The sequence below is a fragment of the Nannobrachium achirus genome (genome assembly GCF_963921795.1).
Source record: "Nannobrachium achirus genome assembly, chromosome: 22".
In the NCBI taxonomy this organism is placed as follows: Eukaryota; Metazoa; Chordata; class Actinopteri; order Myctophiformes; family Myctophidae; genus Nannobrachium; species Nannobrachium achirus.
The window spans coordinates 21,892,733-21,909,175 of NC_137829.1; the positions used below are offsets into that span (position 1 = coordinate 21,892,733).

At 42.4% G+C, this 16,443-nt stretch overlaps 1 protein-coding gene across 1 annotated transcript in view; it reads left to right on the forward strand.

Moving 5' to 3' along the window:
* Positions 1–16,443, forward strand: part of wnt10a (wingless-type MMTV integration site family, member 10a) — a gene marked incomplete at both ends in the record, with an annotated part of 50,256 nt that overhangs the window by 17,206 nt on the left and 16,607 nt on the right. Inside the window, 2 exons of the mRNA XM_080752517.1 lie at positions 871–1,028; positions 2,757–2,972. Of these exons, the coding sequence (XP_080608643.1) occupies positions 871–1,028; positions 2,757–2,972 (374 nt within the window). The remainder of the gene's footprint in view (positions 1–870; positions 1,029–2,756; positions 2,973–16,443) is intronic.

A 16,443-nucleotide genomic window follows, 5' to 3' on the forward strand; every position in this document is an offset into this window, starting at 1 on the left:
TAGTTCACCCAAAACATTACTTATTGTCTATCAATTACGCACCCCATGAAACCTTGAATTCATGGAGATTTCTGTTTTTTGTCTCATCGCTGAGTAAATGATGATCAAATTATTGGCTCAAGAATGCAACAAAAACAAACAATCTTCATGAATTGAAGGCTTCGTGGGGTGTGTAATTTATAGAAAATACGATATATATTCTTTTAAGTGTCTTGCTCTGGTACACTTTGACACTTGAATTGGGTGAGCCGGGTGCCCTTAGTGATTACCAGACCTGCGTTAGTTCTGGGCAAATGCCACCCACGGAAGCTTCTGATTGGCTGAACCGGAGCTAGGGAGCGCTCCTTTGTGTTCGCTTGGACCACGCGGAGGTGGCGGGTGTTCCGACCACCTAAACCTAACCTTAATCAAAAATATGCCATGGACCAGGGGGCCACATCTTGCCAAGGTCACATTGACCCCTAACCTTTTACAATAACAACAACCCCTTTTTCCCCAGGGGTCATCGCCATGTTGGGTTGTGGTGGACATTTTTGTCAAAATATATATTTATCAATAATATTACCAGAAACATAAAGAGATAGCCCTGAATGACCATAACAGGTCTGTAGCTCTGAGAGTGTACAAATGGAGCGTAAGGGCCCATTTGTTTCCATTTGTACACTCTGAGTTATGGGGGTCCTTGCATATAAAATGCGCTAGTACTAGTCGGGCTCCTAATATGCCATATGTCTCAGATGTTCTGAAGAAAACCTGGAGACTTGACATTCAGTAATTAAGTAATAATTATGAGAATTTGCCACGGACATGTTGATGACCCCTGCTTTTTCCTCTTCCCCTTGTGCTGTGTGACCCCCGCCCCCACACAAGGTTTCCGAGAGAGCGCCTTTGCGTACGCCATCGCGGCGGCGGGCGTGGTCCACGCGGTGGCCAACGCCTGCTCCATGGGCAAGCTGAAGGCGTGCGGCTGCGACGAGAACCGCCGCGGCGACGAGGAGGCCTTCCGCATCAAGCTGCACCGGCTGCAGGTCAGTGGTGGAGAAAGTACTCACAATACTGCAATGGAGAAATACAACTGTTACAAATAGAAGTCCTGTATTCAAAATTTACTCAAGCAAAAGTACAAAAGTATTGGTGTCAAAATGCCATTTCAAATTTTCAAATGTATCCACCTGTTTCCGCAAGACTTTACTGTAGCATTATCTGCGGAACACTTCCGGTTAACAGCAGACATACAAGCTCACGTCGCGTCGCAGATGCAACCGTTGTGAGCTTGTAGATCACACTAGGCTGCGACGCCGGAAATGCCGCTCGCCTTCTGCGCAATGCACGATGGGATGTTGGAAAGTTGTGGATAAGACTCGACACATTGTGAGCTTGTAGATCGGCTATTTTCAAAAGGCCAAAATGTATTACTAGGGCTGAAGTGGTTAATGTATGTTTTTGAGCGGTGGTCACACCGTCTCCTATACGTGGCCGTGTGTGTATGCGTCCGTCCGTCCGGCCGTCCGGCCGTCCGTCCGTGTATGTAGCCTCAAGCCTGCAGTACCTTTTCTGACCACACATGTTAAGGGAGGGGCGCTGTTGTTCTCACACACACACACACACACACACACACACACACACACACACACACACACACACACACACACACACACACACACACACACACACAGGGGAGAAGGGTGGGTCAGCATGTGTGGTCAAGTATTATTATTATTATTAACAAACTGAATGTTTTAGGGTCAAATAAATTAGAGTGTGTGAAGAAACTACAGCATTGTAAAGCACACTAACCCCGCTGCACCCACCCAGTAGTGCTGTTGCACAGCCTCCACGACCACCGCTCAGTTCACACGGGTGTGATTTTAATAATATTCCAAATCTGCAAAGTAACTTGTAACTAAAAGTGTTCAAATAAATGTAGAGGAGTAAAAGTGCAATATCTGGATCCGAGACGTTGCGTAGCAAAAGTAAAAGCATTGGACACTGGAAATAATCAAGTAAAGTACAAATACCTCAAAATTTTACATAAATGCAGCCCTTCAATAAATGTAAATGGTGCATTTATGTAGCGCTTTTATCCAAGGCGCTTTACATAGATTGTGCATTACATTCACCCATTCACACACCGATGGTGGAGGAAACCATACAAGGCACAAACCTGCTAACTGCTCGAACTGGGAACCCTTTGGGAACCCTTGTTGCTCTAATGACGGTTTCTCTACCCCTGAGCTATGCCGCCCCTAAATGTACTTGGTTACTTTTACACCACCGGCTGCAGGTGGAGGTAGGGGTGGACGATATGGAAAGATACAATATCACAATATTTTCCCAAGCTGTATCACGATACACAATCTTATCACAATTCTTTTTCATGTTGGTTTTTATGGTAATTTTTCAAGTTTCTTAACATTACAGCCACCTACAGTACAAGGTAACAAAAACTAAAAGAAAAAGGACTAACAGACCATTTAGACCAGCGGTCCTCAATGTGGGATCTAGGGACTCTCTGGGTTCCTTTTGGGGATACCTTGACATTTTAAAGTTTGAGAACTACTGATTTAGACAAAAATGCAGGTTTAAATGAAGAATTAAATGAATTCTGCAATGAATCTCTGTATTAACAGTTCTACAGGATCTTTTATAAGGCTCCCTCATTGTATCACGATATATACTATATCTCTGAAAAGGCATACCGTGGGGACATTGTATCGACTCTCAACGATATTTATCACCATATCGCCCACCCCTAGGTGGAGGCCATCCACCGGGGGAAGGGCATGGTGCACGGCGTCATGGAGCACTTCCCCGCCGAGCTGCCGGGGCCCCAGGACTCCTGGGAGTGGGGCGGCTGCAGCCCCGACGTGGAGTTCGGGGAGAAGTTCTCCCGGGACTTCCTGGACGCCCGTGAGACCAACAAGGACATCCACGCCCGCATGAGGCTGCACAACAACAAAGTCGGCAGGCAGGTGAGTGACCGCATCATTTTCACCATTTGTCTTGTGACAAATTGATGGCTGGAGTACAGTACTGTACAGTATATATAGCTTAAGTGCTTAAGAATTCAAGGATGATATTTGATCTGTAGCAGTTCCAAGAGAAAACGCTGACTCATTTTCAAACCCATCCTTTTTTTTTTTTTTTTTTTAAAGCTTCAGGCAAGAGAACATTTTTCTATCTAAAGTCAACATTACCAAATAAGTTACAGTGTCTGTCTGTCTGTCTGTCTGTCTGTCTGTCTGTCTGTCTGTCTGTCTATGCAGTATGATATACATTCTACTATACACTGTATACTATACAGCAGGGAATAGATGTATTGAAAAATGGTAAATGGTGCACTTATGTAGAGCCTTTATCCAAGGCACGTTACAGAGACTGTGCATTACATTCACCCAGACACACACACATGGCGGAGGACACCATGCAAGGCACCAAGCTGCTCACCGGGAGCAACTAGGGTTCAGAGTCTTGCTCAAGGACTCTTCGACACTATGTAACTCTGGGGGAGCCCAGGATCGAACTGGAAACCTTTCGGGGACCCTCCATGGTCTAATGACGGTTTCTCTACCCCTGAGCCATTGCCGCCCCATATACTATGTATATACTCTATACTAGTATACATCAGAGAATAGATGTCCTGAAGATAAGATGTTTCCCCTCTTTCATGCTTGATACACTGCACTCCTACCGCACCGTTCACCGTTCTGATTCTCTCCCCCAAGGAGAAATGTTTGGAACATTTTGGAGTACGAGTGGACGATAAATATAGGTTCATGTCACAGTGTTGTACAATGGCCATCACTGTGGAGGGGAAAACTATGGCCTTCCCTGTAGAGAGGGGAAAACATATTTACTTGTAAAGCAGGTGGAGAGTGTGGGTGAGTTCAGGGCCTGTGGGCCAATGCTCACGTCATAATGAGCAACACAGTCACTTTATTGGCTCAATCCACACCGGCCTGTCATTATTACATCCTGATTTAATGTGTTTGGCCTGTATGTGTACAAGAGTTGAATTGGGAATGTGTGCTTGTGTGCGTGCGTGTGCAGGGGCGTCACAAGGAAAGGAAACGTGGGACTGAGTTACTAGGGCCCAAGGAGGTGCCTTAATTATTTAATACTTTAGCTATTGAAAAATGGCAGATATATAAGCTCACAGCGCAGCACCGAGTGCCGCGCTGCGAGCTTCTAGATCTGCTATTTTTGAAAAGTCGTGAAAATGTGTGCAAATCTTTGAATATATGTATTTTTTGCCGAACATTTGCAACTCAAATTTTGCTTCTTGGGGGGGTCCCTGGAACAACATGTTTTGAGATGAGGGTCCTCTGCCAAAAACATGTAATTTTGATGGTCCTTCACATGAAAAGGTTTGAGCAACATACGTTTTTCAAAAAAACATATAAGGAAATATGAAATATTCAAAGACGTGCATAAATGTTCACGATTTTTCAAAAATAGCAGATCTACAAGCTCGTTTATCTGCTATTTTTCAATAGTTAAAGCAGAAAATAATGCGTTCCCATTCTAAATTGGTTAACCCCCTTCCCCAATGAAGAACATTCATGGGGGGCCCGCAGTGAATCCTTGTACCCAGGGCACAGAATTTGGTGCGACACCCCTGTGCATGTGTGTGCGTGTGCATGTGTGTGCGTGTATATGTGTGTGTGAGGGGGGTCTGTCTAAGCTCCCCAGGCTGTTACCAGTACTTACTTGACAGTTGAAGCCTTGCAGAATAACAACAGAATGAGTCCTTTATGTTATATGAGCATTATTAGAATCCAAACATGAGTTAATTTGGCCGTGCTGATCCATGTTACTTTAAAGACGTTGAGAGAGAGGGCAGCCAGTGCAGAAGGGCCTGCATCAAATGTCTGCTGAGTCACTCTTGATATACAGTGCCTGCATATGCATACAGTATTATGTACATATAATTTCACTTTCTGTGGCATGAAAATACAATATAATGGCTCTGAAATTGTACTTATATGGTAATATGACAAGATTATATTGAATCCCCTGCTTTAAATCAGAGGTTGCAGAGGTCACCATAGCTCTTGTCCAATCAAGCGTCTTGTTGCTGGCTATTTATGCATGCTCAATTTCACCCAGTGGCGTCAGTTCAGCAAAAGCTAAGGTATGGCAACATGACTGGTGTCTTACATGCATGCCTTCGCGCGTGCCATACCTTAGCAACAGGCATTATGAATTTACATACCTTGCCATACGCAATTGACGGCCTCCGATATCACCGCTTTGACCTCGCCACTGTTCTAGACTGTTCTCCATCCACTATGTTCCCATGTCCTCCACTGTTCTCCATCCACTATGTTCCCCTGTTCACAAGCAATCACAAACTCATTAAGTGTCTGACCAGTCACATGCAACGTTTGCATTGGTGTCTCTGCGGTGATGTCAGCTTGGAAAATGTTGGAGGTAGGGATGGGACGATATGAAAATTTCATATCACGATTATTGTGACAAAAGAAATCGCGATTTACGATATTATTGCGATAATCAAAATCCATTATCCTGGGGGGGAACATTTGCCAAAAAATTGCAGATCTACAAGCTCACAACGTGTCGCGTTGCAACGCGTTTTGAGCTTGTAGATCGGCTATTTTTTGGCAAAGACATTTGATAGAGAGTGAAAAAAAGACTTGTTTCAAGTAGGCCTACGTTTATTATAATTACCTTTTACCAATTATAGAGGGTTTAATGGTACCGGATATGCAGCTCGGCAAATAAAAGGTGAATTGATCCCAGTGCATGACGGAGGACGATTTCACAATAAATTAAATCTCCACGATACGATTATCGCGAGTGTTTTTTTATCACGATAAACGATAATATCGCGTATCGTCCCATCCCTAGTTGGAGGTGCAAGAACTGCAAGAACAAACTTCAGCAAGGTACAATGTTTGTTAGTTTGCTCTTCAGTGATGTAATGTTGTACATTTTAACGTTCACTCACCGATGATGATCTTTAAATTGCTTTCCAACCAGCAGCAAACAACTAGTCACGACATTTCAACCTTTGATTGATTGATTGAAGAATTTATTAGAAGTTTGCAATAGAAAAAAGTACAGTTTCATGACAGTACAAATCACTGGTACAAGGTCAACTAAAAGGAGATCCTAGAAAGCCGAGGCTTATTTCCACAGGAACCACACTTTAAGTATCTCATATAACATTGAAAGACAGACGGATAGAACATAGTACTTTATCTAGGATAATATTAGTTTCAAAAGCATAACATCAAATACAAAGGCAGAAAAAAGAATAATAAAAAAGGGGGGGGGCATGGGGGCTTAGTCTATTTACAAGTCACGGGTAGCAGCTGTCTGAAGGTGACTTTTCATACCAATTTTGAAGGAGGCTAGGGATTTGCTCTCCTTTAGGGCTTGAGGAAGGGCGTTCCACATGTTGATGGTGTAGCAGGAGAACGAGTTAGAGCCTTGTTTAGTGTTAAATCTACGTTGATGATGATTAGTGGAGCTGCCTCTGGTGTTGTGGTCGTGAACATCCTTGACCTTTAAGAAGTAGTTTGTCAGGTACATGGGAATCTTGGAGGTGTAGTGTATCTTGTACACCAGGCCCATTGCAAGATGCTGTACCTTTTATGGTATCCTATTTAAAGTCACCCTTTTTAACCTGCATCCTGCCTGTAATGTCCCTTTGGCAGTGTTTTGTGACTAAATTATTAAATGATCTTATTATGAACGTGCACTAACTAATAATTGGCCGTACGCCGCAAAATCCTCATTGTTAATTGATCAACTTTTAACTCTTGAGAGTTCACTAATGTAACCAAATGGAGGGTCCATTTGGTCACATTCGTAGTTTTCGTACCCTCTCAGAGTTAAATGAACACAGAGCATTTTACTGTGTGGGCTATTTACCCCCTTGGGCAATGGAAGAGAAAGATGTAAATGACAGTGATAAGCTCTGATGGCTTCCAGCACTGTGGTGGAGCACAGACTGTAAATTGCTCATTGTTCACTGCTTCCTCCTGTGTAATTTGGGCCTGTATCTGTCCATCAGTTTACTTCTGGTTTCCTTGATTATGCAGACAAAACACAAATGCAGAGCGAGTCACCCAAGCTCGGCAGCAACACATCCCAGCAGCAGTGGCAGCAGCTGAGTAGTAGTACTAGTAAAAACAGTGTTGTCATATTACTAGCAGTTGTATGAGTACCACTGATGGAAATATTATTTGTAAACAACAACACCTTCTTATTCCCATATGAGATACAATAATCCATCACACAGAAATAAGACAGGAGAGTGATCAGAGTGAGAATGGAATGTTTTACTATGGAGAGAGAGTATTCAAGACAAAGGTACAACAGAATAATCAATGGTTCGTGCTCTCTCTGACAAATTATGTTTTGACATGAGTATAAGTATGGTCATTTCATCAGTCAATGGATGACGTTTCAATTAACAGTTCATAGGATATGTTTCTTGTCCAGAGACAAGGCCATAGTGGACATATGTACAGGGTTGTTAAGTAACGGATTACATGTAACAGGATTACGTAATCAGATTACAAAAAACAGGTAACTTGTAAAGTCTCAGGATACTTTTTAAAATGTGTAATCTGGATTACAGTAACGGATCTGAATGATGGGGGTTACATGCTGGATTACATTCTCCCCTTCGCCCTCATCAATTTTACAAATAAGTTATAACGCCAAACAATAAAATAATCAAGTCGAATCAGCGTTAAGTACTGCCACTTCGCTTAAGTAAGATTCTGTTGTCCTTTTCCTAATTTCATTGGCTCAATATTCTTGTCTAGTTATCAATGGTAAAACGTGTTTTATTTAATTTGAGAGTTTTGCTAAACAGTAATCCAAAAGTAACTGAAAGTAACTAGTAGTTACTTTTTAAATTGTGATAATCAGATTACGTTACTGACTACATTTTCTTTGCAACTAACTTGTAACTGTAGGGGATTCCTTTTTAAAAGTAACCCTAACAACCCTGCGATATGTATTATACTGTATTATACTGAGGAAGACCAAAACGGTCGAAACGTTTATTCATGCTGCTTTGTTGTCATAAATAAAGATTGGAGCTACTAAAAGTGAGTTGCGAGCCACCTTTTTGTTATATGAACTGCAGGCAGCCATCCAGGGACTTATGAAGGGCAGACTTTAGGGTCCAGCATTCACAGCCACAGATCAGACACTACAGTCACAGAGAAAGAGCTGAAGTTGGGTCCAATCTGCCTGGGGAGATTGTACTTCCACACACAGGCCATGGTGTTTGTTCACAACCCTGCACCCATTCCTCACTTTAATGTCTTGCTCGCATGAGTTGACCCATGATCCCAGGTATTTGAAGTCACTGACTACTTTCATTCCAGTGCCTCCTGTTGTTATTAGAAGTGGATGGTTGGTGATAAACAAGGTTTTCTTGGCATTTACCCCAAGGCCTGCCTTGGCACCCTCATGTCTCCTCTCTGGCCAGGAGCTGTTGTGCCTGCTCCACATGGTCAGATAACAGGCAGATGTCATCTGCATAGTCTAGGTCAGTGGTTCTCAACCTTTTCAGGCCGCGACCCCCAAAATAATCATATTTTTAGTACTGAGGACCCCCCATCCTGACGAGCACTAAGAGTTGAGGCATTAGATTTTGTATAGCACGTTTTATTGTGATTTATACCAGATCTACATGCTCACAACGCCTCACGTCATGAGGCGTTGTGAGCATGTAGATCTGCTATTTTCACAAAAAAATGTCATTCTTTAGGTATTAAAAAGTCCTTAATTGTCACTTTAGAAATGTGCAGATACCCTCTATACACTTAAACTTTATGTTGGTTTGTTTACTGTTGAGTGAGAAAACAATATTGCACATTCAGTTAATCATCTGGGGACCCCCCAAAATATTTGGGGGAGCCACATGGGCGCGTGCACATGGGAGTGTGCACATGGGCGCGTGCACGCATCCGCTGGGCGAGCGCTGGCGCTTTGGCTTGGGATCTACTTTGACCATAAGAATGCACAGACCTGGTTGGTTGTTTAAAGTTGGACAAAATGTGCCCAAAATATGGCCATATTTTCTCAAATATGGAGATGACTGACGTCTGACATCATAGATGTTTGATGTCATAGACCACATGAGACTGACAAAATATGTCCACATATGGGCATTCCAGATTCCCAGATATGGACTTAATATTGATGTTCCGTTGAGAGCTGCTCGAGTCATCATTGTGATGTCAGAACGGGTCAGCTATATCCTTTTGCTGAGCTGGTCAAGTCATGAGTGTGACATTGTGATGTCAGAACAGCATGACTGACGCATGCACGCACGCACAGGAGCTGCAGGTTTTTGTAGTAAATGCGTCCTGCGGTCGCAATTAGTAGTCTTAGATTCTAATAGGAGCACTACTACTACAGTACTACTGCTTCTACTACTATTTTGGTACATAGATTCCAAGGAACATAGTTGATACCTGGTTTTGCTGAATGGAGATACATCAATCTTTGATGGGTGATTAGAGGCCTGAGATGAGGATGGAGGGAGTGTCAGTTGAAGTGTGATGACACATACAGTATAAATAAGCCTAAAGAATAACAAAGTGTTGCTTGTATTACCGTTTATGGCAGGTGTTACTGTACTTCAATGACTGATAACGATTCTCCGTCATAAAAAGCTGAATTGACTGAACGTTGGCAGAGAAGGACTCCTTTTGATCAACTGTTTCTGACAGAATTTGTGTGATTGTCAAAAGAGAGATTGGTGGTGCAGGCCACTTCTCTCTGCTGGTTTTGCCAAGAATTAGCGCTTGGCACCAGTAGTTGATTATGTGCGAGAAGAAAACACATTAGCCAGTAGGATGTGTCTTGAAACTGTCGGGCTTTGACGTACAAGACAAGACATGGAAAGCAACATCAATAGTAGATGTGATCTGAGTTGAAACAAAAACTTCCAGAACAAGTTTATTTAGCGGCGGCTACTGTGCTAAAGGAAACATCCAGACCTTGTGCAAGTTCATGATCAGAGTTCTAGAGGATATGCATTGATAAGATGCCTACAGTATATCGTCACTGTCGGGTAGAAACCTTGTATCTCCAAGTTTCAAATTGGTACGTTATTTCACAAAGTAAAGCCCTGCTTCATCATACAAGGCCGTCGCACAAAAGTAGTGAAAACAGCCGATCTACAAGCACACAACGCCTCGCGGTGCGAGGCCTTGTGTGCTTGTAGATCGGCTGTTTTAATTTTTTAAATGATAAATGCAAAACAAACTGTTTTGGACATACAAGGTTTTCACCCGACAACGACGATATGAAGGCTAATGTTTGAAGACACTGAAAGCAATCGTTCCAGGTGAGAATCACAATAGTAGTACTTCCCAAAAATGGCCAGGTGCTGAAAAAAAAAAAAAGGTAAATATAAATGTTGTCATCAGCTTTATTTTAATTTACAGTTACATTTGTCCAAAGATATGGGGCTGACACTATGGAATAAAAAAATATATATTTTTTTGTTTTATTGTCAAGAAAGGTCCAGCTTTCTAATTCCTGGCCTAGCAAAGCTGTCTTCTCCGATGGACGGCCATAGGGTATCAAGACAAACAAGACAAACTTTGATCTCTCTGACCCAAGGTTTTGATCTTTGACTCGAGGTCATTGGCCACATCAAAGAAACCACCTATTCTTCAGGAAATGTTGTGCGTGTGTCCAGGGTGAATAATGTCCTTAACCCTCTTCTCCTCTTGTGTTTCGACGATGACCGGTGATGACCTTGGCCAGAGGTCATAAGTGAAGCACCAAGGGACCTCGGTCAACTTACCTATCGGACAGATCAGCTTACACCTAATTTCCGTCAGACAACAACAACAACTAAAAAAAATACATCTCCAGTACAGTTGTTTGCAATGGAGGAGAACTCTTTTTTTTGGAACGTGATTTTTAACTTGCCACACAGAGGACCATACGGGATGTCACGCTCAACACCAAATTTGGAGTTATGAGGTTTTTATATATGACTGCAGTGACGTACTCTGACTAGGGTTGTCACAGCCCACCACAGGCTGTATATCACCACTCTAATGAGCCTGACGCACAATGAAACAATCACGGGCTGGAAATGTAATACACAGTAAGACATAGAGAGACTAATGGAGAGGAAGAAAGAGGCAGGGGGGGGGGGGCAGAGAAATAGATAGATAGAGAGAGAGAGAGAGAGAGAGAGAGAGAGAGAGAGAGAGAGAGAGAGAGAGAGAGAGAGAGAGAGAGAGAACACAGTATGACTCATTACAGAGTTGTTACAGAACACCACGCACCTTGATGACTTCAAACGGCATAGAAAACCTCAACAAACCCTTTCTAAGACCTCATACACATACACATGTGGGGGGGGGGGGGGGGGGGGATCTGCATGCACACAGAAGACATTATATGTACACACACCATGCACACACACAGCCCCCAGAATCAAGCCGAAAACACTGACAGGTGGGGCCTCAAAATAATGCCTCCCCCTCCCCTCTCTCAGCCTCTATCTCTATCTCTCTCCCTCGCTTTCCTCCCACCTACCCACCGCCACCACCTCTATCCCTCTACATCTCCCCCCCCCCCCCCCCCCTTTCAGAGAAGCAGTCTTTAAGCAGAGGAATGTGGTGGTTTTTTAGCGGGGTGTGCATGTCGCCTCATGCCCACCCCGGGGTTCTCACGATGTCCCGTCTTGTTTTTAGCCCTAATTAGTGGCTGCTGGCAGTTTGGAAACAGATGTTTAAAACCCTGCAAAAGATTTTAGACTTCAAACACCGGGGGCGGAAAGTAGAAAGAGATTCGCCCTTCCTTCCCTCCCTCCCTCCCTCCCTCTCTCTCCTCCTCCCTCCACTACTTCTTCTTCTACTCCTCCTGTAGTAGTAGAGACTTTGCCAGACACGTTTATCGCATGTGACCAATGGTGGAAGAAATACTCAGATTTTTGACTTAAGTAAAAGTATCAATGCCACAATGTAGGAAATAGTTTTTTTTTTACAAATAGAAATACCATATTCCACATTTTACCTGGGTAAAAGTACCAAGATATTCGGCAGCAAAACATACAAGTAGGCCCTACCAAATGTACAGTAGAAGTACACATTTTTGGAAGATGTCTGGCATTAAAAAAATGCAGACCTACAAGCTCACAACACATTGCAATATGACACGCTGTGACTTATAGATCGGCTATTTTGGAATAGCTGGATAGCAAGGATAGAGGTTTTGTAACTAGTAACCTATCAAATAAATGTGGAGTAAAAGCATGCCTCTGTTATGTAGTGGAGTAGAAGTATAAATAAACAGAAATACTCAAGTAAAGTAAGTAAAGTACCTTGAAATTGAGTACTTGAGTAAATGTACTTAGTTACTTTATACCACAGCATGTGTCGGAGAGAAAAAGAATGAGTTTGTTTTTGTCTTTCCAATTCTAACTACTGTACTTTCCCTATAGTAACAGAAATAGATTTAGAAAACTGCTGATAAGATGGCCACACTAATTATTTTGAGTTGCAAACCTAATAGCTACTAGCTAAAGCAAACATTTTATATGTTCAATTAATGTGACATCTATATTTAATTTAAATGCTTTATTATTTAAGAGTATAATATCAAAACTTTGTAAACAAGACACAACTTTATTCATCGTACCTTTTTATGTTTTTAGGTATATGGTATGTTAAAGAATGACCTGGATGGCTGAATGACCCTGTTATGTGTGAGTGTGACTAAGTTGATTTTTACATTGCAGTACTGTTTATTTTCACAGTTCTTGTTTGCAACTATAGGCCCACAATACCGTTTACACTACAGCACACGTGGGTGACTCAGACGTTTAGGGTAATTGGTTTTACTGTCGCTGTTTAAGATCTGTGGACATGACGGTCGAATGATTAACTGTTCATTCGTTCATAATCAACCAGCGACAAAAGTAGGCATTTCCCTGTGTGTTGACTCTGGCTCTCATTCCCTATGTGTCTCTATTTTAGGTTTCTCATGTACATGCACGGTCTGTCACTTTGCCTCTGTGGTGACCCTTGTCCACTGCATCGTTCTCGATATCGAGTCCTCGCTCGCCAGTGGTGTTGTTGACGGCGAGCGAACAAAAACATACACAGCAGTTAATAAGAGCGAGGCTACATGTTTACAGTGGCTGCTGGTAACACGGAAACACTTCAGCAGCCCAGTAAATTACTTCACTGGCGCTTTTTCTCTCTCCGCCCGAGATCAATCATTAGAAACGTACACCTCAAAACAGATGCCTGGCTCTGTTTCCCGACTTCGTGTAGGGCAATGCTAAGAGCTGCGCCAGCCAGGGCACTGTTGAATCCTGTCAGTTCATTAGGCAGGTGATGACAATGCTTGCTATGAAGCAGTTTGCTGTGAGATTGGCAAACTCCTTCCTCTGTGGTAATTATAACTTATTATCAGGGGCCGTTTTGAACAGTCTGAAGGAGGGTGGTATGGATTTTTGGCAGGATACAGTCCATTCCGATTATTATTTTCTTCAAATGAGAGAGACAGTTTGGCAACTGAGAAGTACAGTGTAAGAGAGACACAAATAAGACAAGGTAGAGATAAGATAATGCTTTATTGATGCCGGTGGGGACAATTCGGGTGCTCTAATAGCAACAGCAGTAAAACGTGAAACAGGATATGTGCAGGTAAGATAGAGAAATAAAGATGAAACAAAATCCATAAACTTGCGTTTAACACCAGTCACTGTGTCTGTCGGAATAAACATATGTACAGTATATTCTATCAATAACTATCAACACGTATATACTGTACATATATAACCGATGAATATACTGGATACAGATCCATTGTCTATACAGTATGAATGGATATACAGTGTACAGGTGATCAACAGTGACACATCGTAAACAGTTTTTACGTCCGGAGACGTTGATTTGGCGTCAGGGACCCGTTGGCCCGCATGGCCCTTGCTGACGTCAAACCCAGGCAACTGAGGCCAGGGTTCGAACGTACAACCTTCCGCATGAAAGGCGTGTGCTCAAACCCAGTTAATGTCCTTCTGTCCAATGTCTGTCTGATATACACGCATGCTGACATCACTGATACTAAACAGTGCCCAAATTTGGAGATAACTGACATCACTGATACTGCCACCTGTACTGCGTATGCGTCACCGCAAAGGTTACAGCCGCATGCTGAAACAGTGCCCAAGGTTTGAGATGACTGACATCACTAATAGACGCTTGCTGAAACAGTGTTTCAGCATGTGATGTGTTTCAGTATCACTGAGTTCTGGGTTCTCCAAAACGACTTCTGAGGCTCCTACATTCAATCCCTCATTATACTGTGCACACCCCATAACCCAAACTGCACATAATTCGGACCACATATGTTCGAACCGGCAAGGACGACTAAACGTCTAAACTCTATTTTGGGTCTCGACCTGAAAGGTTTTGGGAGCCACTGCTCTAACCGCAACAGAACAGTGCCAGCTGTCCATGACAGCTAGTTGGGCAGAGTCAGTCAGATGCCATTAATCCCAGAGAACAGACAGTGTAGGTCTCAAGTTGTCATACTGTATGGGGGTCCGGCAAAAGAAAACTAGTGGTTGGATTCAAACGTCTCTTAGCAGTTGTCCACCATCTCTTTCTAACAGCGCACAAGTTACCAGCAGCACATCACTGTGATCAGCTTTTCACCAGGGCTTAGTCCAACAATACTTTATTCACTTTTCTTTTTTTTTTTTTAAGAATTGTTTGTGGGCTTTTTATGCTTTTATTTGATAGGATAGTAGACTGACAGGAAATGGGGAGAGAGATGGGGAATGACATGTGGCAAAGGTCATAGCCTAGTATGTGGTATGCGCCTTGACCACTAGGCCCACGGGCACCCGATACTTTATTCACCTTTTAATACATTTTTCTTTATAGCTCCATTTCATTTAAGCCTGTTCACACAGTGTCCATGTCACGCTTGCTTCTAATCATTTTCATGTATGTGTCAGTGATGTTACTAGGTTTTCAATGTAATGGGTCCCGGGACCCACAGGTGGTCATTCAAATGGGTCCCAGAAAAGTTTTATGAGTCCTCAATACAATGTTTTCGAGCGCTGTGAGCTTGTAGATCGGCTATTTTCAAAATGTTTGCCTATTTCTTATATTTATTTTACAATTTGGCTAATGTTTGAACTTAGAACTAGGATTTCTAAATACACTAGGCTACAGACACCCATTTAATTATATTTATATCACTGGGACCCCAATTTATATTAAATGTTAAAATACTAGAGTACAAATGGAACAGGTCCATTTGGTTCCATTTGTTCACCGAGTTACAGACCCATAAAGTTCTATTTGGTTCCTAACTACCATTTATCTGGGGACCCCCTGGAACTCCCTCAAGGACCCAGGACCCCACTTTGAGAACCACTAGTGAAAATAGTTTTTAGCTGTTCCAGGTTTAACTGATAATAAATCTTTACAGTGTTTATCTTACACAATATATCTAAACTAATATAGCAACTTAAGTAGAAGAAGTAAATTATTTTAACATGGAATAAAATTCCATTTCGTTTTTGTCATATTTTAGTCATTTGAAATGTTTGTAGTAGTCTATTCATACTAAATACAGTATAAATATTATATTTATATTAATCAACTAAATCTACATTGATTTAGTCAACAAAAACTTTTTGTTGGCCTTGATGGTGTCGCAATGGCTGATACGTAGCTGTGTGCCGAGAATAGACACTTACACGCAACCAAGCATAAAACGAAATGTTCTCCAGTTCTACTGGATCTCTTCTCCACTCGTCCCTCCTTAACATTTTAGGTTTTCCTTTTCTACGATAATGCCAATAAATATTTAGTCATCATAGTGTACGATTTTATTTAGTTTTCATCAGTGAAAAAAGGTAGTCGACGAACATTTTTCGCCATGGTTTTAGTCGACAAAGTTCACACTGCTGCCAAGTGTGTTAAGAGTTAAGAGCTGCTGTTGCTTCACTGTAGCTCTCCGCATACAATGAAGTCATCTCTGAGCAAAAATGCTGGGGATGCCAAAAGGCCTTTCTGCTTAATTTAACTCTTGAGCAATCGCAAACCACTTCGGAGAGTCCATTCACAGCGATGCGTTGAGTCACAACCCACACGAAAAGCCAAGTGTGTTTGATCAGAAATAGCAACATTAGTGTGGGGTTAACTTCTGTACTCGTCAGAGGGCACCTCACATCATCTGTGTGTGTGTGTGTGTGTGTGTGTGTGTGTGTGTGTGTGTGTGTGTGTGTGTGTGTGTGTGTGTGTGTGTGTGTATGTGTGTGTGTGTGTGCGTGCGCGTGCACGCAGTGTACCACAGTCCTGACGGCATGGTTCCATTTTGTTGTTGTCGGGTGGAAACCTTGTATGTCCAAAACCGTTTGTTTTGTATTTATCATTTTAAAAATGATTTAAACTAGTG